At 42.0% G+C, this 25,991-nt stretch overlaps 1 protein-coding gene across 1 annotated transcript in view; it reads right to left on the reverse strand.

The window, feature by feature from the left end:
- The window catches only part of LOC134574879 (zinc finger protein 605-like), a 67,635-nt gene that overhangs the window by 18,261 nt on the left and 23,383 nt on the right, over positions 1-25,991 (reverse strand). Inside the window, exon 5 of the mRNA XM_063433927.1 lies at positions 20,119-20,962. Within this exon, the coding sequence (XP_063289997.1) occupies positions 20,119-20,962 (844 nt within the window). The remainder of the gene's footprint in view (positions 1-20,118; positions 20,963-25,991) is intronic.

Raw genomic sequence — 25,991 nt, forward strand, 5'->3', positions numbered from 1 at the left:
TGTGAAGGAAACTCCGAAATTAGTCAAGTTATAATACATTGATGAGGAAATACAAAGAAAATTAATTTTCAATAACAGTTGCCTCCACAGCTAAAAATGTTTGATATTTAAACATTAAGACACTTTATTCAATAACCGGCACTGGAACTAACCATCCAGCCGGACCGGGAGAAGGATCTGCTGGTAGCTGAGCAGCTATCTACAAGTACTATTTGATACTGAAATTAATTTGATATGAAATACTAAGGTAATGGTTGAAAGTCTACCAACTAACTTTATAACCTATATTATTCAGATTAAATCCAAATTCCATAGATGTTGAAATACATTACAACAGCTCCTGTCCATATGCCTGTATTCAGGGGCGTATTAGCTGCGAGGCAAACAAGGCATTTGCCTTGGGCGGCACTTTCCAGGGGGCGGCAAAAAAAGCCGCCCCCAAATACTCAGCACAAATGTCTTGTTAGCCTTGCAGCTAATTGACAATCCTGGCGGGCTTCTGGGCAGCACTGGCGAGGGAGCACTTTCCCCTGAGCTCTCTGCTCAGCTCCCTCGTGCGCCGCAGAGTGATCGGGGACCCGGTAATAGGACGTCATATTCCGGCTCCCAGCATCACTCTGCGGCGCGCAAGGGAGCTGAGTAGTGAGCTCAGGGGAAAGTGCTCCCTCGCCAGCGCCACCCGCCCAGCAGCCCCACTAGACCCCAGGGAGAGGGAGAACCCACCCCCAGCATTCCCAAAGGTAAGGAGGCTGGGGGGGGGGGGTTAAATGTAAAAAAAAGTGAGTGCGGTAATGTGAGTGTGTGTATGCGTATCTGTCAGTGAATGTGTGTGTGTGTGTGTTAGTGTGTATGTCTGTAAACTAGTGTATGCGTATCTGTCAGTGAATGTGTGTGTGTATTTAGAAGGCGGGGTGGGGGGGAAGGGTGGGGTGGGGGCGCCTGAGTTTTGTCCTGCCTAGAGCAGCACAAAACTAGGATACACCACTGCCTGTATTTAATGAGGATTAAATGAAAGAGCAGCTTCCAGCTATAAAGTAAGTGGATTTCATCCAAATAATATGAATCGTACAGTACCTGGAGAAATCAGTAATGGATTTAATTCAGATTAGAGTTATTACATATTATGTTTGTATAATCTGGATTAGAGTTATTACCTGGTTTAATCCAGATTAGAGTTATTACATATAACCTTGTTTTAATCCAGATTAGAGTTATTACCTGGTTTAATCCGGATTAGAGAGTTATTACAGATTATCTGGATTAGAGTTATTACCTAGTTTAATCTGGATTAGAGTTATTACATATTTTGTGGGTTTAATCCGGATTAGAGATATTACCTGTGTTTAATCCGGATTAGAGTTATTACCTGGTTTAATCCGGATTAGAGTTAGTAGATACTACCTGGGTTTAATCTGGATTAGAGTTATTACACATTATGTGGGTATAATCTGGATTAGAGTTATTACCTGGTTTAATCCCTTAAGGACACATGACATGTGTGACATGTCATGATTCCCTTTTATTCCCGAAGTTTGGTCCTTAAGGGGTTAAATCGGAAAACAGTTATTACATATTATGTGGGTGTAATCTGGATTAGAGTTATTAGATATTATGTGGGTGTAATCCGGATTAGAGTTATTACATATTACCTGGTTTAATCTGGATTAGAGTTATTACATGGTTTAATCCGGATTACAGTTATTACATATAATGTGGGTGTAATCTGGATTGGAGTTATTACCTGCTTTAATCCGGATTAGAGTTATTACCTGCTTTAATCCGGATTAGAGTTATTACCTGCTTTAATCCGGATTAGAGTTATTACCTGCTTTAATCCGGATTAGAGTTATTACCTGCTTTAATCCGGATTAGAGTTATTACCTGCTTTAATCCGGATTAGAGTTATTACCTGCTTTAATCCGGATTAGAGTTATTACCTGCTTTAATCCGGATTAGAGTTATTACCTGCTTTAATCCGGATTAGAGTTATTACCTGCTTTAATCCGGATTAGAGTTATTACCTGCTTTAATCCGGATTAGAGTTATTACCTGCTTTAATCCGGATTAGAGTTATTACCTGCTTTAATCCGGATTAGAGTTATTACCTGCTACCTGGTTTAATCTGGAATAGAGTTATTACATATTATGTGGGTGTAATCCGGATTAGAGTTATTAGATATTATGTGGGTGTAATCCGGATTAGAGTTATTAGATATTACCTGGTTTAATCCGGATTAGAGTTAGTACACATTATGTGGGTGTAATCCGGATTAGAATTATTACATATTATGTGGGTGTAATCCGGATTAGAGTTAGTACATATTACCTTGTTTAATTGGGATTAGAGTTCTTACATATTACCTGGTTTAATCTGGATGAGTTATTACATATTACCTGGTTTAATCTGGATGAGTTATAACATATTACCTGGTTTAATCTGGATTAGAGTTATTACATATTACCTGGTTTAATCTGCATTGGAGTTAATACATATTACCTGGTTTAATCTGCATTAGAGTTATTACATATTTTGTGGGTTTAATCCGGATTAGAGATATTACCTGTGTTTAATCCGATTAGAGTTAGTAGATACTACCTGGGTTTAATCTGGATTAGAGTTATTACACATTATGTGGGTATAATCTGGATTAGAGTTATTACCTGGTTTAACCCCTTAAGGACACATGACATGTGTGACATGTCATGATTCCCTTTTATTCCAGAAGTTCCGTCCTTAAGGTGTTAAATCGGATAACAGTTATTACATATTATGTGGGTATAATCTGGATCAAAGTTATTAGATATTATGTGGGTGTAATCCGGATTAGAGTTATTACATATTACCTGGTTTAATCTGGATTAGAGTTATTACATATTACCTGGTTTAATCCGGATTAGAGTTATTACCTGGTTTAATCCGGATTAGAGTTATTACCTGGTTTAATCCGGATTAGAGTTATTACCTGGTTTAATCCGGATTAGAGTTATTACATATTATATGGGTGTAATCTGGATTGGAGTTATTACCTGGTTTAATCCGGATTAGAGTTATTACATATTACCTGGTTTAATCCGGATTAGAGTTATTACATATTACTTGGTTTAATCCGGATTAGAGTTATTACATATTACCTGGTTTAATCTGGATTAGAGTTATTACATATTACCTGGTTTAATCCGGATTAGAGTTATTACATATTACCTGGTTTAATCCGGATTAGAGTTATGACCTGGTTTAATCCGGATTAGAGTTATTACATATTACTTGGTTTAATCCGGATTAGAGTTATTACATATTACCTGGTTTAATCCGGATTAGAGTTATTACATATTACCTGGTTTAATCCGGATTAGAGTTATTACATATTACCTGGTTTAATCTGGATTAGAGTTATTACATATTACCTGCTTTAATCCGGATTAGTTATTACATATTACCTGGTTTAATCCGGATTAGGGGGATCCCGGCAGCTCCCAGCTCGGTATAATATCGGTAATATCAGCATGCGATGGGTCGGATTCGGTAATTCTCTCACAGACCTCCCTTCACTCCCTCTATCTGCTTTCCACCACATAAACTCTGCGTTCCACTCGCTTCCTGGCGCTGCGTTTCAGCGTGCGTTCCATTTACTTCCCGTATCCATCGTGCGTTCCATTCACTTCCTGTATCATGCGTGCGTTTTAGTTACGTCCTATGATCAGCGTGCGTTCCATTTACTTCCTGTATCCAGCGTGCGTTCCATTACAGTTTGTGAGGCGCTGGGAAGTCTGTCGCCATGAGAACTATATAGGGAGGGAAGGGTGGATGCTGGGTATTGTAGTCCTGCTAGTAGGACGGTTAGTGGATGCTGGGGATGGTAGTCCTGGTAGTAGGACGGTTAGTGGAGGGAAGGGTGGATGCTGGGGATTGTAGTCCTGCTAGTAGAGGGAAGGGTGGATGCTGGGGATTGTAGTCCTGGTAGTAGGACGGTTAGTGGAGGGAAGGGTGGATGCTGGGGATTGTAGTCCTGCTAGTAGGACGGTTAGTGGAGGGAAGGGTGGAGGCTGGGGATTGTAGTCCTGCTAGTAGGACGGTTAGTGGAGGGAAGGGTGGATGCTGGGGATTGTAGTCCTGGTAGTGGGACGGTTAGTGGAGGGAAGGGTGGATGCTGGGGATTGTAGTCCTGCTAGTAGGACGGTTAGTGGAGGGAAGGGTGGATGCTGGGGATTGTAGTCCTGCTAGTAGAGGGAAGGGTGGATGCTGGGGATTGTAGTCCTGGTAGTAGGACGGTTAGTGGAGGGAAGGGTGGATGCTGGGGATTGTAGTCCTGGTAGTGGGACGGTTAGTGGAGGGAAGGGTGGATGCTGGGGATTGTAGTCCTGCTAGTAGGACGGTTAGTGGAGGGAAGGGTGGATGCTGGGGATTGTAGTCCTGCTAGTAGAGGGAAGGGTGGATGCTGGGGATTGTAGTCCTGGTAGTAGGACGGTTAGTGGAGGGAAGGGTGGATGCTGGGGATTGTAGTCCTGGTAGTAGGACGGTTAGTGGAGGGAAGGGTGGAGGCTGGGGATTGTAGTCCTGCTAGTAGAGGGAAGGGTGGATGCTGGGGATGGTAGTCCTGGTAGTAGGACGGTTAGTGGAGGGAAGGGTGGATGCTGGGGATTGTAGTCCTGGTAGTAGGACGGTTAGTGGAGGGAAGGGTGGATGCTGGGGATTGTAGTCCTGGTAGTAGGACGGTTAGTGGAGGGAAGGGTGGATGCTGGGGATTGTAGTCCTGCTAGTAGAGGGAAGGGTGGATGCTGGGGATTGTAGTCCTGGTAGTAGGACGGTTAGTGGAGGGAAGGGTGGATGCTGGGGATTGTAGTCCTGCTAGTAGGACGGTTAGTGGAGGGAAGGGTGGAGGCTGGGGATTGTAGTCCTGCTAGTAGGACGGTTAGTGGAGGGAAGGGTGGAGGCTGGGGATTGTAGTCCTGCTAGTAGGACGGTTAGTGGAGGGAAGGGTGGATGCTGGGGATTGTAGTCCTGGTAGTGGGACGGTTAGTGGAGGGAAGGGTGGATGCTGGGGATTGTAGTCCTGCTAGTAGGACGGTTAGTGGAGGGAAGGGTGGATGCTGGGGATTGTAGTCCTGGTAGTGGGACGGTTAGTGGAGGGAACACAATTTTACTGGACTGCTCCTCACATTTAAAGGACTTGTTGATCAAACTAGAATCTACTCGTCTTGCCGATTCAAATCTTAAGCTACAAAACGAATCACTGGGATCAACCCCTTAAGGACACATGACGTGTGACATGTCACGATTCCCTTTTATTCCAGAAGTTTGGTCCTTAAGGGGTTAAAAGCTTTAGGTCTCACAGTTTGTATGTAACGAAAAATAGAAAAGTTAAAAAACACACAATTCCAGAGGGATTTTAAAAGCAAATATCATAGATGACAAAATAAGTTTAGGAGTTCCTCTGTTGAGACTGATTGGTCAGACACTGATATTAGCTCCTCTGGTTATCAGAGAGCTACTGGGAATAGAGGCAACAGACCTCACAATCTCCGGCAAGTAGAAGTATCCTCAAACATACGGATAAAACCGTAGCCTTTCTTGACAAACCCATCTCAGACCATACCTGCATTCCATCCACATCCTCGTCTCCTTTTTTAGATCAGGACCCCCCTCTCTATCAGAGAGCTGGTTCAGAGGCTCTGAGCAAGGTGAGCAATAATTTGCCCTTTAATACCTCCAGACGTGTATCACAACTTACTACACTAGAAAGATTTTTTCTGTTCTATTGCTTTTGTCTCATTCCCTGAGGACTATCTGTATTAAAGGGGAAAGTGCCACCAGACGGCACTACTGTGGAAGAGACTCGAGCCTGTCCTATTCATGGCTCTATCCATGTGAGTTATCAATCTGCAACATATTTACGTTCCACATCCTTCTTTATAGAATTACGCTATATATTTTCCAGATCTTTTTCTTGCATATACGTATTAATATCTGCTGGATTGAAACATCATCCAAGTCTGGTAATAATTAGACAGACTCCCATTTAGGGTAGGTGCTAAATTATTTTGCACCGTTTCATACACGTTCCACTCTTAAGGATTATAGCTCTTTGGGCTCTTTTCCGCAATCCCTCCTCTGTGTCTGGGAGATAATGGAGTCAAGTACTGTATTAACTCAATTATCTCCAGACACAAAAACACACATTTTTATAAAACCCCAAAAGTACCTTTAAAACATACAAAACTCCCACAAACAAACATCCCCTGATAGCCCCGATCTGGGTGACTAACATATCCAAAAATCAGTAGAATCGAAAAAGAAAAAAAAACACAAAAAATACAAATGCACCTGACCACCTCAATGGTAGGAATAAGCAAGAGTACTTAACTGAATATGGGATAGGTCCAGCTTCCCAAGAGGTTCCCCCCAGATGAACCTCAAATACAGATTTACCGTAAATATGCGTTTGGAACGCATAGCAATGGAACGCAAACGGATTGACAACCATTGAATCTTGCCGCGATTTTTTAAATTCTACTATGATCAGCTGGAAGGAATGCTTCTTTATTGAAAAGAGAGGAGGGATTGAAGAGGTTTTTGGGTGTTTCTATGAGAGATTTTTCCAATCAACACACGGACTGGTTCTATTTAAAGGGACTTTGTTGGGGGTGGGAATTATGCATGCTTTGTTTTTTTATTGCATTACTGCTTATACTGCATTATTATCTCTGAGGAAGTCCACTATACGTGGACGAAACGCGTTAGATTGCAGTTAATTTTATTTATTTATTTTTAGCTTATTTCTAACTAAGGCTTTGTATTGCCTCAATAAAAATATTTTTATATATTCAAATTGGCGTATTCCCACTTCATTGGAAGACAGAAGTCACCCATCCGTGGAAGGTGAACGCTTCTCTAGCCCCAGTGTGGGCTTAAAGGCGCATTACTCTACACTATTTTGTGAGTGCAATCATTGGGGGTTAAATCCAATTGCAATTACTGTACTTCACTATGTGCTATGCATTTTCTTGTTTTTTAGTTATTCAGCTGTATCCCATTTTTGTCTATTCGTATATCCAAAAATCACCCAGCTCGGTTCAGGGGTTCAGGAATTTCCTGGAAGTAATTTATTTGACCGACCGCAGGCATGGTCCCATGCCCAAAACAGTTCCAGAGAATCAAGGCTTGCGGTCGGTCTAGTTTGGTTGTTTGAAAATGAACAAACTACCGAACAGAGTCAATACTCTTACCCTGGAGCTTGTTCCCTTCATCCAGAATGATCTCACGAACAGTGCCCTTCTAAGCTTAATAGAAATGAACGCAGGCAATTATGGAAGTCCAGCGGTGTTCAGGAGTTTCTGTATCCGATTTCAGTTCCATGAGATTCATGCCCAAACACCGCTGCCTGCGTTCATGCGAACAAGATGGCAGCCACCCAGTGGTCGTTCATGCGAACAGCGGCCACCCATACAATCAATTAGAACACTGTGGTTAGAAACATTACTAAGGTTTAACAAGCTCAAGGATGGTCTCTGGTTCATGCAGCTGTCCGGGTACCGAACCATATAATCCCAATTGCACGAACAGAGTCTTTTTTAAAGTATTTTAGACAGGTCTATTGCAGGGGCCATAGTCCTGGGGCAGGAGACTGGCAAGCAGGCTCCTCCAAAAGCCAGTGGCGAGGTTCTTTTCGCCACACTACTCTTTTAGACTTGGAAGATATACAGGTGCCTTCATATACCCTTCTAGCTGGTCTACACGTGGTCTCCCTGTATTCTAATATAGTTACATAGCTGAAAAGAGACTTGCATCCCTCAAGTTCAGCCTTCCTCACATTTGTTTTTTGCTGTTGGTCCAAAAGAAGGCAAAAAACCCAGTTTGAAGCACAATTTTGCAACAAGCTAGGAAAAAAAATCCTTCTTGTCCCCAGAATGGCCGTCAGATTTATCCTTGGTCAAGCAGTTATTACCCTACATTGAAAGATTATATCCTTGAATATTCTGTTTTTGCAAGTATGCATCTAATAGCTGTTTGAACATCTGTATGGACTCTAATAAAACCACTTCTTCAGGCAGAGAATTCCACATCCTGATTGTTCTTACAGTAAAAAAACCTTTCCTTTGCCTTAGACGAAATCTTCTTTCTTCCAGTCTAAACGCATGACCTCGTGACCTATTGAAAGTCCGATTTGTGAATAGATTTCCAAACAATGGTTTGTATTGGCCCCGAATATATTTGTATAAAGTTATCATAACCCCTCTCAGGCGACGTTTTTCTAAACTAAATAGGTTTAGATTTGTTAACCTTTCTTCATAGCGGATATGTTGCATTCCTTTTATTAATTTTGTAGCCCGCCTCTGCACTTTTTCTAGTGCCATAATATCCTTCTTTAGAACAGGTGCCCAAAATTGCACAGCATATTCAATATGTGGTCTTACCAGTGTTTTATAAAGAGGCAAAATGATATTCTCGTCCCGAGAATGAATGCCCTTTTTCATGCATGACAATACCTTACTGGCCTTGGCCACTGCTGATTGACATTGCACATTGTTGCATAGTTTGTTGTCTATAACAATTCCCAAGTCCTTTTCGTGTGTTGTTATCCCTAATTCGCTTCCATTAAGGGTATACGTTGCTTGTGTATTCTTTACGCCGAAGTGCATAATTTTGCATTTTTCAACATTAACCCCTTAAGACCGCAGCCAAATGTACACGTTGTGATCAAAACAAAACGTAAACAAAACCTGGCATTTGCGCTATATGTCTGTCCTACCGTAATTCACCTCTTTCATATTAAATGCACCCCCTCTTATTATATATCATTTTATTCAGGGGAAACAGGGCTTTCGTTTAACATCAAATATTTAGGTATAAAACAATTTAATATAAAAAAAATATATAAAAAAATGGGAGAAAATAAGATTTTTTAAAAAATGTTTAGTTCTATGTGACATTTTAACTGTGAATGTCATAATACTGTTTGCTTTTACTGCAGTAACATACACATATTTGTATTCAGCGATGTCTCACGTGTAAAACAGTTTTTTCACATTGAAATTCACCAGATTGGTTACGTTGCCTTTGAGACCATATGGTAGCCCAGGAATAAGAATTACATGATGGCATACCATTTGCAAAAGTAGACAACCCAAGGTATTGCAAATGGAGTATGTCCAGTCTTTTTTAGTAGCCACTTGGTCACAAACACTGGCCAAAGTTAGTGTTAATATTTGAAAATGCAAAAAACTAATTTGAACACAAATTTTGGCCAGTGTTTGTGACTAAGTGGCTACTAAAAAAAACTGAACATACCCTATTTGCAATACCCTGGGTTGTCTACTATTGCAAATGGTATGCCATCATGGAGATAATTTTCATTCCAGGGCTTCCATACGGTCTCAAAGGCAACCTGGCGAATTTTAATGTGAAAAAACTGAAACGCAAGCCTTATATTTGACTCTGTAACTTTTGAAAACACCATAAAACCTGTACATGAGGGGTACTGTTTTACTCGGGAGACTTCGCTGAACACAAATATTAGTGTTTCAAAACAGTCGAACGTATCACAACAATTATATCGTCAGTGTAAGTGCCATTTGTGTGTGAAAAAATGCAAACAATTTCACTGTCAATGACGATATCGTCGTTGTAATACATTTTACTGTTTTGAAACACTAATATTTGTGTTCAGCGATGTCTCCCGAGTAAAACAGTACCCCCCATGTACAGGTTTTATGGTGTCTTGGAAAGTTATAGGGTTAAATATAGTGCTAGAAAATTAAATTCCCTGGACTTTCGGCCTGGGTTGTCAGGCAGGTCCTGCAAATTGTAATAAAAGGACCTAAAATATATACGTAGAATTATTATATATATATATATATATATGTGTGTATATATATGTATATAATTTTTTTATTATGTTTATTTATATATAGGTATATATATATTGATATATACGTATATACTTATGTATATAGATATATATATTTCGTTCTACATGTATTTTGATATCAATATATATATATTAATTTTAAAATAAAATTAGAACGAAATTACGCATGTATATATATTTTTTATCTATTTATTTTTTATTATTTTTTACATTTTATTTTTTAACGTATTTATATATTTATTTTTTATTATATATAAATATATATAATGAAAATTATATATATATATTTAATCAATATCATTGTACATGTATTTTTATATTAATATACATATAATTATGTATATATTAATATTAAAATACACGTAGACAGTGTATGCATATTTATATTTATGTTTATGTGTGTATATGTGTATATATATGATCTAAGTATATATAATTTATTTTTACACTGATTTAACATGTTTTATTTTATTTCCAGGCAGCAGGGGGAGTACCACTCCCCCTGCTGGCATTGACATGGACGGCTATGCTGTCCATGTGATCGCGAGGTCCTCGCAAGGACCTGGCGATCACATGGCCCTGGGGGGCGGAAGAGGACGCAGGGGGACTCCCTGGGCTCCCAGGTAAGTCCCCATACCACGATCGCCGGCGTGGGATCGCCAGCGACCGGGTAAGTGTCAGGGTACCTGTGGTCTCTACCTCCGAAAGAGGTAGAGACTTAGCTGTTCCTCCATCCAGACGGTCTGATGGCTCCCTTCCCCGCGGTCTATCCGGTCATGCTAGGCCGGCCGCGAGGGAGTGACTGCCTTTTACAGCATCTAGGCAGGAAGTAGTCATCAGGACACTCCCCCGGAACAACCTGTCAGTCAATGGCTGCAGGACCAATCAGGACGCCTTGGAGGCGTGGTTACTGCTCTGAACAGGGTATTTAACAGAGCTTCTTTCATTAGCTCATTGCCCTGTCGTGGTTCTAGCTTGTTCTAGTCACTCAGTGCTTGTGTATTCTATTATCCCTTTTGGTTTTGACCCGGCTTGTTTACCTTACTCTGCTTATCTCTGTTACCCTTGATTCGGCTTGTCTCTCGCTTACCTGTCTTCTGTTACCCTCGACCTCGGCTTGTCTTTGACCATTCTATACTGTACTACTTACGTTAGTCCGGCCATTCTAAGGTCCGGTATACGTATCTGGCTACTGTTTGTACTCTGCGTGTTGGATCCCTGTCCCGATCCTGACAGTAAGTACAAAAGATCGCAGGGCGTTCTATGCCGCCCTGCGGCGTTTAGAGCCACCAAAATAAGGACGGCATAGAACGCCCTGCAGTCTTAAGGGGTTAAATTTAATCTGCCATTTGAGTCCCCAGTCTATCTAAATCCCTCTGCAGCAAAGTAATATCTTGCTCACATTGTATTATTTTACAGAGTTTTGTGTCATCTGCAAACACTGAAACATGACTTTCAATGCGGTCTTTAAAATCATTTATAAACATGTTAAATAGAAGGGGTCCCTGAACAGACCCCTGAGGGCCACCACTTGCCACCTCTGTCCAGCTTGAAAATTTACCATTAATGACAACTCTTTGTACTCTATTTTTAAGCCAATGTTCTACCCAAGAACAAGAATATTCATCTATACCGATTTCTTTGAGTTTGAACACTAATCTATTGTGTGGAACTGTATCAAATGCCTCGGCATAATCCAAATAGATCACATCCACTGCAACAACCTGATCTATACTTCTACTTACTTCTTTGTAGAACGCAATCAAGTTAGTTTGACATGACCTGTATGACCGCACGAAAAAGGCATACAAGCATGTGAATTGTTCTTAGATTCCTCATCCTATGACAATCCACAAAAATACTTAATTCTTGAATTATTGACATTTGTCCTCACACATAATTACTTCATCTTTGAGAACAAATATTATCTTCACGTTACGGGCAACGCTATGGGGACAGCGTGTGCCCCAACTTACGCCAATTTGTATTTAGGAAGGTGGGAGCAGCATGTCAACAATACCTCTGAATATAGCCTTTACCAAAGTTACATCCTGAAATGGTATAGATACACTGATGACATGCTGCTTCTATGGACAGGCTCAATTCCATGCTTTGAAAGGTTTGTCACTGAACTTAACATCAATGACAGTAATCTAAAATTGACACATGTCATTGGTGACAAAGAATTTATCTTTCTGGACCTTAAGATTCTTTTGATGGAGGATGGAACAATCGTAACACAATTGTACAGAAAGCCAACATCCACAAATAGCCTCCTCTACTGGGATATTCACTAGACATTTGCAGTTTCTTTGGTTCTGAAAGCAAATTCGGCCGAATTTCGGAAATTCGTACATTTGGATGCTTGCGAATGTCTTAAGTGCCGAATTTCGGAATGCCGAACCGGAGTGCCGAATTTCGGAAGTGCCGAATTTCAGAAGTGCCGAAGTGCTTTGGATTTCTGAAAAGTGGCAAAACTAGAGAGGGCTGGGATAGCGGTAGGGTTAGTGGTTGGGGTAGGGTTAGTGGTTGGAGTAGGGTTAGGTTTAGGGGTAGGGTTAAGGGTTGGGGTAGGGTTAGGGGTTGGGGCAGGGTTAGTGGTTGGAGTAGGGTTAGGGTAGGATAACCCTAACCCAGGGATAGGCAACCTTCAGCTCTCCAGATGTTGTGGACTACATCCCCCATAATGCTCTTACACACATAATGCTGGCAAAGCATCATGGGAGGTGTAGTCCAAAACATCTGGAAAGCCGAAGGTTCCCCACCCCTGCCCTAACCCTGTTCCTAAACCAGCCCTACCCCTACTCTTAAGCCTACCCCTAAACCAACCCTAGCCCTACCTTACCCCTAACCCTACTCCTAAACCTACTCCTACCCCTAACCCTACCCCACCCCTAAACCTACCCCTAATCCTACCCTAACCCTACACTTACCCGAAGTCCTGAAGTGCTTATGTCCTGAATTTTGGAATGCCGAACCGAATATTTTTCCCATGCACATCCCTACTAGTCACCATCTCTTTGAATTGAAAGTCTCCATTCCTTACAGCCAATATCTCCGAGTGAGAAGAAACTGTTTGTATAATCTAACCTTATACCAGGAATGCCAGCTCTTGAGACACTGCTTTAAAACACTAGGTTACCCAAATAGAGTTTTAAAAAGAGCATACCAACGCGCCATACAGATAGATAGACCCTCCAGATTGAGGTCTACCAGAAGAAAAAACAACTCATCTACACTGAGATGCATAGGTACTTTTGACAGCGCATGGCCTAATATATCCAACATTCTGACAAAGAATTGGCCTATAGTGCAGCATAATCCTATACTCAAACCTCAGCTAACGGATCACCCATCAATCATTGCGAGTAGATCACCAAATCTTCAAAATTTACTTGTACATAGCCACATGGCAAGCATTCACCCTAAATCCTACTGCCCTGAATCCAACTGGCTCAAGGGACCTTTCGATGTGGGCATTGTAAGGTGTGCAAGTTTATTACTCCCTCAACCATAGTCACATCTACGCAATCCAAGATTAAGGTGAGGAGCCAAATTTAAATCAGTAGCTACAGGGCCAAAGGCATAAAAAAGGTGTCGCTCTCTATTTTAGACTGACTCTGGGGCAGATGATGGTAGAGACTGGCATTACGTACAAAGTTAATAAGCAGGATATTAACACTTATATACAAAGGCACTTATATTGTATGTTAATAAGTAGATAAGGTTAAATATGTAACATCTGTGGCGAAAGTGACCTCGCCACTGTTTTTTGGAGGGGCCTGTTTGCCAGCCTCCTGCCCTGCGACTATGGCCCTGGGATGTATTGCCCTTCTAGGAACTGATTTGGGCAAAATGGATTTTTATATTGCTGTTTCTGGCCCTTTAATTACTTTGGAGCAGTGTTGCAACTTTAAATTGGCACTTCGGATACAGCCGAAGTGCCGAAATAGTCGAAGTGGCCGCCATTCGACAAATGAACACGTGGCTGCGGCCATTTTTACTCATTTGAAAGCGGTCAGCGGTGTGTGCAGCCAAATCTATGGAACAGTTTTCGGCTACCCAATTGCACGAACACCGATGACCTTCTCCTCCACTTCGATACTGCGACTGCGGCTGGAGACTAAGTCCCGTTTGAAGTTTCGAACACTCATTCGAATGGGACTTAGTCATTTTCTCAGTGTAAAAAAGACCGACCGCACAGCCCAAATCCATGGAACTGTTTTGGGCATGAAACTGTGGTTGCGGTCGGTCATAAAGGACTCCCAGCTAACTCTTTAAATACTGGATGGATTTGTATGATTTTTGAGTTTTATGTGAATGGCATGTATATTGTGGGAGTTATTAATAGTTTGTAAAAACTGGATATTTTCTGCCTGTGATAATTAAGTTAGTCTATTGTGTTGAGATAATTGTATCACAGGCAGAGGGGAGGATTTTGTGTGTAATTGTTAAGAGTGTCAGTGTATTGTACGTGTTGATTGGTTGTTTTGCAAAACCCTGTGGGCAGTACTATGTGTGCAAAATGTGCATAAAAGCAGAGTGTCTGATTAAAATTTTCAGTTCTTCTTTACCCTCAATCTAGAGTCCTGTCTCATATTGGGGGAATTGCTATATCACTACAAGGGATTGCTATGCTCTGCATGCTCCCTTGGATAATCACTATAAGCTCTTTTAAGAGCTTGTTCCTGTCTTGCTCTCTGAAGGAGTCTACGGTGGTTATGGTGTCGGCTGGAGTGCTTGGAGCCCTCAGGAAGCGCTAGGAGCATCCTTCAAAGGAGGTACCCAGTCGGGGTGCCAGATGATCCGTTACAACATCACTAATGTATTTGCAAGAAGATTGTCAGTACTAGTTCTTAATTAGAAATGCAGGAAAGGTATCCGCAGATCCAGTTGAGCCTGAAGTCACTGTCCTGGCTTGAGAGGGATTCTTTCTGAAGAACCTGAACTTCCTTGAGGACCACGTTTCAGAGAGGTTTTCAGATATGGTCCCTCCAATCCAGATCACCCTCTCCCGAGATAATGCCATCATACTGGAACAGAGCTTCCTGTAGTCTTCTCTGTGGTTGGAGATGTTGCGCGGGTGCTAGCACTATCCATATAGATACATTCTGGAATATGTATAAGGTCCCGGTGGTGGTTTTGAAGTGTTCACAATATAGAGGAAGCCATCCCACTGCTATCACCAGATGTGACAGAGCTCTTGTACTCCGACCGAATAACAGTCCTCTTCCTAACCACTTTCAGAGACCTTCTAATGCTTTAGCCAAAGTTGCCGAAGCTTGACTAGGGCTTCTCAAAAACCCTTCCACCAAACCAACCTGCAGCTCTCTCTTTCCAGGCAGGTATTATCCCTTCTGCTTATTCCGCTGCAACTCTCCATCCAGGCAAGTATCCACACGTCTGCCTACAGTGTGATCAGAACATGCGGCTCTCAGGCCTAGCTCTTTTAATTTTGTCCCATTCTACAGGTACCATACAGTATGCCAACAGGTCTGAAGACTCTGTTACCGGGATCCTCAAACGAATTAGACTCAAGACACATAGTTACAAAAACATACATAGCTTTATTTTTTTTTAAATATGACAATTTTTATTTTCATAAAAATTAGTTACAGAAAGGAAAAATGCAAAGTGATGCATAACAAATCAAGTCAAAACAAAACAATAATAATCAAGGTACATCATGTTATATCTTAGCAGTGTACATTAAAACTCAGTAAGTCGCACATTGCAGACAGGGCATTGGAGCCTCGTTATGGACAAAATCCTATAGGCTACATCGGGGTAGGCAACCTTCGGCACCCCAGACGGTTTGGACTACATCCCCTATAATGGTCTTACACCCATAGTGCTGACAAAGCATCATGGGAGGTGTAATCCAAAACTTTTGGAGTGACAAAGGTTGCCTATGCTACATAGTGGAGTTACATTCTCTTGCATGTGTAAGTACAACCCAGGTAGTCGGCATGGACCACTTTTTGTTTATCAGAACTGGAAAGTGGTGCTTAGTGGCACAATGCTCTCCTTCATTCTAGGTATCTCTTGACTAGGTGGATCTTGTGTCGAATTTAGGTTTTTCTAAGAGTGCATGTACTCTTGAAGTGTTGGATAGACTGCAAGTGTTGACAAGTCTACAATGGTGCTTCCGCATGTGTTCTCCATACACAGCTTCTACTTAATCCTACATTTCAATTTAAACTTTGTACATGTGGTTGTGCGGGTATCCATCAGAGGCCACCAGTCCAGGTGGAGAAATCCATCTTGTTAATCCCCTAGTTGTTACTTTTTGTCTTGTCATGTATGTTCAAGTGTTTCCCTGCCATACTTTCATAATCTGTTGGTATATGGGATATTTGTAGATTTCCATGGTCTGGCTAGCATTGTGTCGGAAGCCACCAGGACATGGAAAATTAGTGTGGAATTCACCATGTCAAAGTTGTCTAGATTCATAAATAACAAACCGAGTTCCAGTTTAAGGACAAGATGTTTTTTTTTCAGAGTAGTAGAGATCACTTCTTCCACCATGCTCCAAAATGGTCTCACTCTGGGGCATGTCCACAAGACATGAATCATGGTACCCTTAGTTGTTTGACACCTCCAGCACTTGTCTGAGGATTGTAGATAAATTTTAGCCAACTTGTCAGGCACCATATACCATCTATATTGTAGTTTGCAGATCAACTCAAAGTGTGAGGCATACATCGATCTCCCTTTGTGGGCTATATATGCTTTTTTCCAGTGTTGCACTGTAAGGTGTGGGCCTACAGTGTGGGAAAAAAGTATTTGATTCCCTGCTGATTTTGAATGTTAGCCCACTGACAAAGAAATGATCAGTCTATAATTTTAATGGTGGGTGTATTTTAACAGTGAGAGACAAAATAACAAAAATAAAATCCAAAAAACAAACGCATGTCAAAAAAGTTATAAATTAATTTGCATATCAAAGAGTGAAATAAGTATTTGATCAAATGCGTATCAATCAGCAAGATTTCTGGCTCCCAGGTATCTTTTATACAGGTAACGACCTGAGAGTAGGAGCACTCTCTTAACCCCTTAAGAACACATGACGTGTGACATGTCATGATGCCCTTTTATTCCAGAAGTTTGGTCCTTAAGGGGTCCTAATCTCAGCTCATTACTTGTATAAAAGACACCTGGCCACAGAAGCAATCAGATTCCAAACTCTCCACCATGGCCAAGACCAAAGAGCTGTCCAAAGATGTCAGGGACAAGATTGTATACCTACACAAGGCTGGAATGGGCTACAAGACCATCGCGAAGCAGCTTGGTGAGAAGGTACACAAAATAACTGTCAGTCTCCCTTGGTTTGGTGCTCCATGCAAGATCTCACCTCGTGGAGTTTCAATGATCATGAGAACGGTGAGAAATCAGCCCAGAACTACACGGGAGGATCTTGTTAATGATCTCAAGGCATCAAGTCAACTCGCCGTGTTTGGAGGAGAAGGAATGCTGCCTATGACCCCAAGAACACCATCTCCACCGTCAAACATGGAGGTGGGAACATTATGCTTTGGGTGTGGACAACTGCACCGCATCAAAGTGACGATCGATGGGGCCATGTACGGTGAAATCTTGGGTGAGAAACTCCTTCCCTCAGCCAGGGTATTGAAAATGGGTCGTGGATGGGTATTACAGCAGGGCAATGACCCAAAACACAGAACCAAGGCAACAAAGGAGTGGCTCAAGAAGAAGCACATTAAGGTCCTGGAGTGGCATAGCCAATCTCCAGACCTTAATCCCATAGAAAATCTGTGGAGGGAGTTGAAGGTTCGATTGGCCAAACGTCAGTGTCAAAACCTTAATGACTTAGAGAGGATCTGCAAAGAGGAGTGGGACAAAATCCCTTCTGAGATGTGTGCAAACCTGGTTGCCAACTACAAGAAATGTCTGACCTTTGTGATTGCCAACAAGGGTTTGCCACCAAGTACTAAGTCGAAGGGGTGAAATACTTATTTCACTCATTGACATGCGTTTTTCTGGATTTCTTTTTTGTTATTCTGTCTCTCACTGTTAAAATACACCTAGCATTAGAATTATAGACTGATCATTTCTTTGTCAGTGGGCAAACATTCAAAATCAGAAGGAAACCAAATACTTTTTCCAGTCACTGTATATCCTCCCACCAGACAGTTACATGTGTGTTCACACATCTTTGTACATTTACAAGTATTGTGTAACTATACAGCTTTGTTTTTTAACAAGCCCATGGGTACTAGCCCATGTAGCACACGACATTTACCTTATGGTGATGATTTAATAAAATACAAATAACCAAATCATATGGGAAAACACACAGGAACTCACAATACCACCATAACATATTAATAAAGTAGCGAAGAAAACAATAATTGGTAAAAAAAAAATCTCATCTACCTACAGAAACCATAATGTGCAAATATACCGGAATATGCAAATGAACAAATCTTGCTAGTCAGGTAGTGCATATTGTGATTTTAGGATCCCTACAACCAACAGATGGCGCTCTACAGCAGGGGTAGGCAACCTTTTAGCAGCACTGTGCCGATATAGGATTGTGATGTCCCGAAGCATGCCGATCCTATTTTTTAAAATTGAGGTGTGTATGCTACCGTATTCTGCTTGTTATTTTTACTGTAGTTGCTTTGAATCATTGTATTTGTGCGTATATGAGCTATTATATTGTAAATGTTCAGGAGTAGTTTATGGTATCGTGTATGATACATATGAATGTAGGCTATGTACGTGGGATTGTGTTTGGATGCATATGTCACATTGTGTTTGTCTGTGAGGGGCTGTTTGGGGTATTGCATGTTGATAGGCTGCATGTGGGGTTGTGTGCATGTATGTGGATTGTCAGTGGTGTTGAGTTTGTGCAGATTGTGTGTATGTTTGTGTGTGGGCTGTTCGTATTATTTGTATGAGGGGAGGGTTATTCTGCATTTCTGTGTATATCTAGCAGTGTGGGTGGCTTCACTAGGTTCCAGTGGGGACCGGGCCGGCCAGGTATAGCTCAAGTATAGGAGCTGCAACAGCAGCTGCAGGCTGCTCTGCTACAGTGTGGATTCCCATTCACAAGTGCTGGGAGGAAGTGATCTGAGATCACTTCCTTTACGTGCTGCAATGCATAAATTGAGGATTGTCCTTCACCACCTTTTCGTATTAGCAGATATCTGAAGTTTCACTGGGACTCCTGATAGGAAAGAGCCTGTTTGGCTCTAGCAGCCTTGAGTGCCGTGCAAAGACACCTCGAGTGCCGTGCATGGCACTAGTGCCGTAGGTTGCCTACCCCTGCTCTACAGGCTCCACAGCCAAATCCACCTAGTTGGCTTGACTCACACATATAATACAAAACTAACATCACAGAGACCGCCTCAGCCGCAATTATAATACAGAACTAAGATCAAAGGGCCCGAATCAGCCACATGTATAATGCAGGGTTAACACCATATAGCCCACCTCAGCTGTACGTATAATGCAGAGTAAAAAGAACAATAACATGTATTCCTGACACTATAGTTGTAAAAGTAATGTTAAGTGACCTGCCCCTCTGTCAGTGGATTAATTGTTGATTGGTTCTTACCTTTTATCCAGCATCGTATGGGGCTCTCTCTACTTCCATTTGACAATCTCAGCCAATCCAATGCTCTCCAAAGCATTAGAAGGCGATTGCACATGCACGGCAAAACGCCATGCTGCGCCAATCAGCATCTTCTCATAGACATGTATTATATCAATGCATCTCTGTGATGAATGTTCAGTGCCTCCATGCACAGCGTAGAGATGTTTAATGTCAGTGCTGCTCACTGTGCAGCACAGACCAAGAAGGCACCTAAAGTGGTCGTCACCTATAGTGATGAAAATGCAGTGTTTGCATTAACAAAGCCAGCAGGGACAGGCTGTAGACACCAAAACAACTAAGTTGTAGTTGTTCTGATGACTATAGTGTCCCTTTAACATCACAGTGCATGCCTCTGCCGCACGCATAATGTAGAACTAACATCACAGAGCCTGATTCAGCCACACATTTAATGCACAGCTAACTCACAGGACCCACCTGGGCCACATGTATAATGCAGAATTAGCATCATAGAACCACGATTATATTTAAACCCAAATGCTTTGGTATACAACGCAGGGATTGTGCTCAGAGACTCCAACGTAATCAATGAACATAACTGTAATAATACACCAAGCTTCAGTGGTTATGGTGCTTAGTTCCCTTTGAACACCTAGTCCAATGGATTATGGCTTTGGACCTGTGTGAGTTCTCTGATGTAGAACAAGACTAGAGTTCTGACTGAAACATTTACCACATTCAGAACATGAGTAAGGTGGTAGCCCAGTGTGAGTTTCCCGGTGTTTTAAAAAATCTGTGTTTGTGCTAAAACATTCCCCACATTCAGGACAAGAGTACGGCCGTTTTCCAGCATGAATTCTCAGATGTTTTCCTAGATCTGTATTTGCACTAAAACATTTTCCACACTCTGAACACAAGAAAGGCTTTGCTCCCGTGTGACTTCTCTGATGAATAACAAGATCCGATTGTTGAATAAAACACTTTTCACATTCAGTGCAGGAGTAGGGCTTTACTCCTGTGTGAGTTCTCTGATGTCTAACTAGATTTGATTGACAGTTAAAAGAATTGCCACATTCAGAACATAAGAAAGGTTTCTCACCAGTATGAGTTCTCTGATGTCTGACCAGATTTGAGTGTTTACTAAAACTTCGCACACATTCAGAGCATGGAAATGGTTTTACTCCAGTGTGAGTTCTCTGATGAATTATAAGCTCTGACTTTGAGCGAAAAGATCTCTCACATTCAGAACATGCAAATGATTTCAGTCCAATGTGAATTTTATGATGATTTACAAATTCTGACTTTGTGGCCAAGCATTTCCCACATTCAGAACATGAGAATGGTTTCTTACTGTCCGTTACTATTTGCTGTGTAGGCATAGATGATTCTGAAGGATTTCCTGGTTCCTGTGTGTTGGAGTTCTTGCTCTTTACTGTAAAATAAATCGTTTCATCTTTGATTTGTAAGTTTCTATTCTTGAGGCGCCCTCTGTTAGTATTTCTTTCCACAGAGAAACCTGAAATACATTTAATTGGAATTAAGATTACCAAAAGTTATGAATGGTTACACTACTGTGAAGACAGAAAAAAAGAGAAATTGTTAGGTAGTGCATCGTTCGATTTATTTATTATATATTTATTATTAGGTAGTGCATCGTTCGATTTATTTATTATAAATAATTATTATGTATTTATTGTTAGGTAGTGCATCCTTCTATTTATTTATTATATTTATTATGTATTTATTGTTAGGTAGCGCATCCTTCTATTTATTTATTATTAATATTTATTATGTAATTATTATTAGGTAGTGCATCCTTCTATTTATTTATTATTAAAGGGAATCTCCAGTGCCAGGAAAACAATCCGTTTTCCTGGCACTGGAGGTTCCCTCTCCCTCCCACCCCCCAATCCCCAGTTACTGAAGGGGTGAAAACCCCTTCAGTCACTTACCTGAGGCAGCGACGATGTCCCTCGCCGCTGTCTCCTCCTTTGCGACGCTCCTCCTCTCCATTGCGTCGGCCGGTGGGCGAGACTGATCCCGCCCGCCGGCCGAGGAGACCTAATGCGCATGCGCGGCACTGCTAAAGCCATCACTTGGTCCAAGAGAACTTTTTACGAGAAATTGAACAAGATGGATACGCTGCTGGCCAGGACCTTGCAACCACGACAAGATAGGACACATATCACAGCAATCAAACACAAGGAGGGATCTATCAAAAACACCCTGTCAGATATTGCACAAGTTTTCACAGATTACTACAAGACGCTTTAACCATACAACAAGTGATCCTACCGCACCGGTGGCATCACTAACAAGCATGCACACCTTCCTACAAAATCTGGACCTTCCAAAACTCCCAACAGCGAAAGCGACACATATGAACGACACTATCACTGGAGACGAAATAAGAGAGGGCAATAGCAGAGCTTAAAGGCAACAAAGCTCCAGGACCAGATGTATTCGACGGGGCATATTACAAAACTTTCAGGGAAGAACTTTCACCCCGCTTAGAACGGCTATTCAACGACTTCATGGAAGGCGAGAACCCGGTTAGCGGAATGTCACTGGCCAACATCATCTTACGCCAGAAACCGGGTAGGGACCCCCTACTCCCAGACAACTATAGACACATCTCCCTGATCAATCACGACATAAAGATACTAGCGAAGGTCCTGGCAGACCACCTTAACCCACATCTGAAAACACTGATACACCCGGACCAGGTGGGCTTTATACCAGATCGATAGCTTTTTGAGAACACGATGGAACATAGGCCTCATTTGGCAACAGAAGACTACAGGCATACCAACAGCAATGGATGCAATAGACGCTGAAAAAGCTTTCAATAGGGTCGAATGGCCCTATCTTTTTAACCTCCTGGAATTCTTGGGATTCCCAGAAAAATACGTGACTACGATCAAAGCCATATACAACCAAGTATACGCACAAGTAAAAATTGCCGGAGCTGGGCCTAAACACTTTAAATTGGGTAATGGAACAAGACAGGGATGCCCCCTTTCCCCGCTCCTATTTGTGCTAAACCTGGAGCCGCTCCTACAAGCCTTGCGTAAACACCCTCGTATACATGGGATATCCGTGGGGGGACAAGAGTTCCTCGTCCTGCTGACACTCACTGAACCGAAAGACTCCATGGATGCCCTACAGGAGGTCCTCGCGCAATTTGGAGCATTCTCTGGCTATAAGGCCAGCTTCGAAAAATCTAGTGCCCTCCTGATGGGCCTGTCTGCGGGGGACACGGAGGCGTTGCGGGCGACCCATAACATCCCCATAGCAAAAGACCACCTAAAATACTTGGGGATACAGCTACCAAATGACCCGGCCAAATTATATCACCTAAACTACACCCAACTTATACGAACCCTAATGTACGACCTGGATAAATGGCTAGATAAGCCCATCTCTTGGATCGGGCGTATTCATACAGTAAAAATGAATGTACTCCCCCGCATCCTGTTCCTCTTCCATGCATTGCCCATCAAACTTTGGAAATCTGACTTAACCCCATTACAAAAAGCAATTGGGGACTTAATATGGCAAAACCGTCGCCACAGAATCTCCCTAAACATTTTATATAGACATAAGCAAATGGGGGTCTGGGACTTCCACATCTATACATTTATTATCTAGCCGCGCAACTATCCCAGGTGGCTATGTGGCACACACCACTAGAGTTGAGGAGATGGGTGGATCTAGAATCCCTCTTAACAGGCCCAGACTTGCCTCAATACCACATGTGGGTGCCCAAAGAAGATAGGCCAATACCAAGAACCACTAGTCTAGCGATTTTAAACTCCCTGAGATTATGGGACGCATCAGCTCTCAAATACAAATTAGCGTCCTCCCCAACCCCACTAACCCCCCTACTGAGAAACAGGGCCTTTCACCTGGGTATGGAGGCTAGAGAATTCGCAAACATGGAAAAAATAGGGCTACAGAGAATATGCCTTATGTTCAGCAACGACAGTATAGCCCCATTCGAACACCTAAAACAGTTAGCTCACCTCACCTCCAAAGACTTAGTTACATAGTTACATAGCTGAAAAGAGACTTGCGTCCATCAAGTTCAGCCTTCCTCACATTTGTTTTTTGCTGTTGATCCAAAAGAAGGCAAAAAAAAAAAAAAAAAACAGTTTGAAGCACAATTTTGCAACAAGCTAGGAAAAAAAATTCCTTCTTGACCCCAGAATGGCAGTCAGATTTATCCTTGGATCAAGCAGTTATTACCCTACATTGAAAGATTATATCGTTGAATATTCTGTTTTTGCAAGTATGCATCTAGTAGCTGTTTGAACATCTGTATGGACTCTGATAAAACCACTTCTTCAGGCAGAGAATTCCACATCCTGATTGTTCTTACAGTAAAAAAACCTTTCCTTTGCCTTAGACGAAATCTTCTTTCTTCCAGTCTAAACGCATGGCCTTGTGTCCTATGTAAAGTCCGGTTTGTGAATAGATTTCAACACAATGGTTTGTATTGGCCCCGAATATATTTGTATAAGGTTATCATATCCCCTCTCAGGCGACGTTTTTCTAAACTAAATAGGTTTAAATTTGTTAACCTTTCTTCATAGCTGATATGTTCCATTCCTTTTATTAATTTTGTAGCCCGCCTCTGCACTTTTTCTAGTGCCATAATATCCTTCTTTAGAACAGGTGCCCAAAATTGCACAGCATATTCAATATGTGGTCTTACCAGTGATTTATAAAGAGGCAAAATGATATTCTCGGCCCGAGAATGAATGCCCTTTCTCATGCATGACAATACCCTACTGGCCTTGGCCACTGCTGGTTGACATTGCACATTGTTGCATAGTTTGTTGTCTATAACAATTCCCAAGTCCTTTTCGTGTGTTGTTATCCCTAATTCGCTTCCATTAAGGGTATACGTTGCTTGTGTATTCTTTACGCCGAAGTGCATAACTTTGCATTTTTCAACATTAAATTTCATATGCCATTTGAGTCCCCAGTCTATCTAAATCCCTCTGCAGCAAAGTAATATCTTGCTCACATTGTATTAATTTACAAAGTTTTGTGTCATCTGCAAACACTGAAACATGACTTTCAATGCTGTTTTCAAGATCATTTATAAACATGTTAAATAGAAGGGGTCCCAGAACAGACCCCTGAGGGACACCACTTGCCACCTCTGTCCAGCTTGAAAATTTACCATTAACAACAACTCTTTGTACTCTGTTTTTAAGCCAATGTTTTACCCAAGAACAAGCATTTTCATCTAGACCGATTTCCTTGAGTTTGAACACTAATCTTTTGTGTGGAACTGTATCAAATGCCTTGGCAAAACCCAAACTTCTTACAACTCAAGGACTATGTACAACGCCCACACATACAAAAGGCGGTGAAGGGCCCACAGACCTTTTTTGAGAAAATGTGCCTAAACGAAACCACACAATCAGGACTCATAACTAAGATGTAAGCGCACATTTGCTCGGAAACAGAGGACTGGGGTACGTTAACGTAAACAGACACCTGGGAGAGGGAGCTGGTAGAGGTCCTGGAGGGAGTGGAGTGGAGAGAAATATGGGAGGCCAATAATGCTGTGTCCATATGCGTCTCCCTCCAGAAGCCGTCCTATAAAACAATGTTCAGGTGGTACACCACCCCGGTCAAACTATTTCACATGCAATAAACACCAACTGATGACTGCTGGAGGGGGTGTGGCCACAGGGGCACATACGTCTGTAACGGACCGTTTTGCACACAAGAGGTTAAAAAACGTTTAGGCAATATTCCCCTTTCCAGATGTTCAGGCAGCTACTGTAAGCACCAATCTCCCGAACTGCAAACTACACAAATCCCCCAACTCCCGAACAGGAAACACACGAACTCTGGAAACAGCCGAACAGGAAAAGCATACAATCAGCTTACAAAAACGAGACGACACTTCGTTTTGAGGGTCAAGCAGAATCTGTCTTTTAATCACACAACCCCTGCTTTTATGTGATTTTCCCATGCAAGGGAGGCACCCACAAGAATTAGTACATTAACCAATGTCTACACATCTCCTCCCACCACATTATCTGTTAACATAATTAAACTGTGCACAATTTCCCCCAAGTTTTAGATGTACCCCAAATGCCTAGGATACACCTCTAAAAATGGTATCCCTGATAGCCCTGATCTGGGTGAGCAACATACTCAAAAATCACCCAGATCAGACCATGGGTTCGGGAGCAATGGAGGTCTAAAGTTTTGACCGACCGCACAGGCAAAGTAGCCGAAAATAGTTCCATGAGGTTTGGCCTTGCGGTTGGTCTCTGTTAGTGCTATAAAAAGTCCCGAACGGCTTGCCATCCGTGGGTTTCCTGGTGTTCGTTAGAATCCCCATGTTAGCATTAGTCTTTCTACCGAACAGCGGTTCGTTCAGTAGTTTCGGCACAAATCCACGGAAGTCTGGAGGTCTCAGCGGTGTTTGCCCAGTCGAGTGTCTGATTCTAGTTCCAGACACTCAACGGCAAAACCCCGCTGTTCGGGAATTTAAGATGGCTGCCGCCACGTATTCG

This window comes from Pelobates fuscus, chromosome 10 (genome assembly GCF_036172605.1).
Source record: "Pelobates fuscus isolate aPelFus1 chromosome 10, aPelFus1.pri, whole genome shotgun sequence".
Classification (NCBI taxonomy): domain Eukaryota; kingdom Metazoa; phylum Chordata; class Amphibia; order Anura; family Pelobatidae; genus Pelobates; species Pelobates fuscus.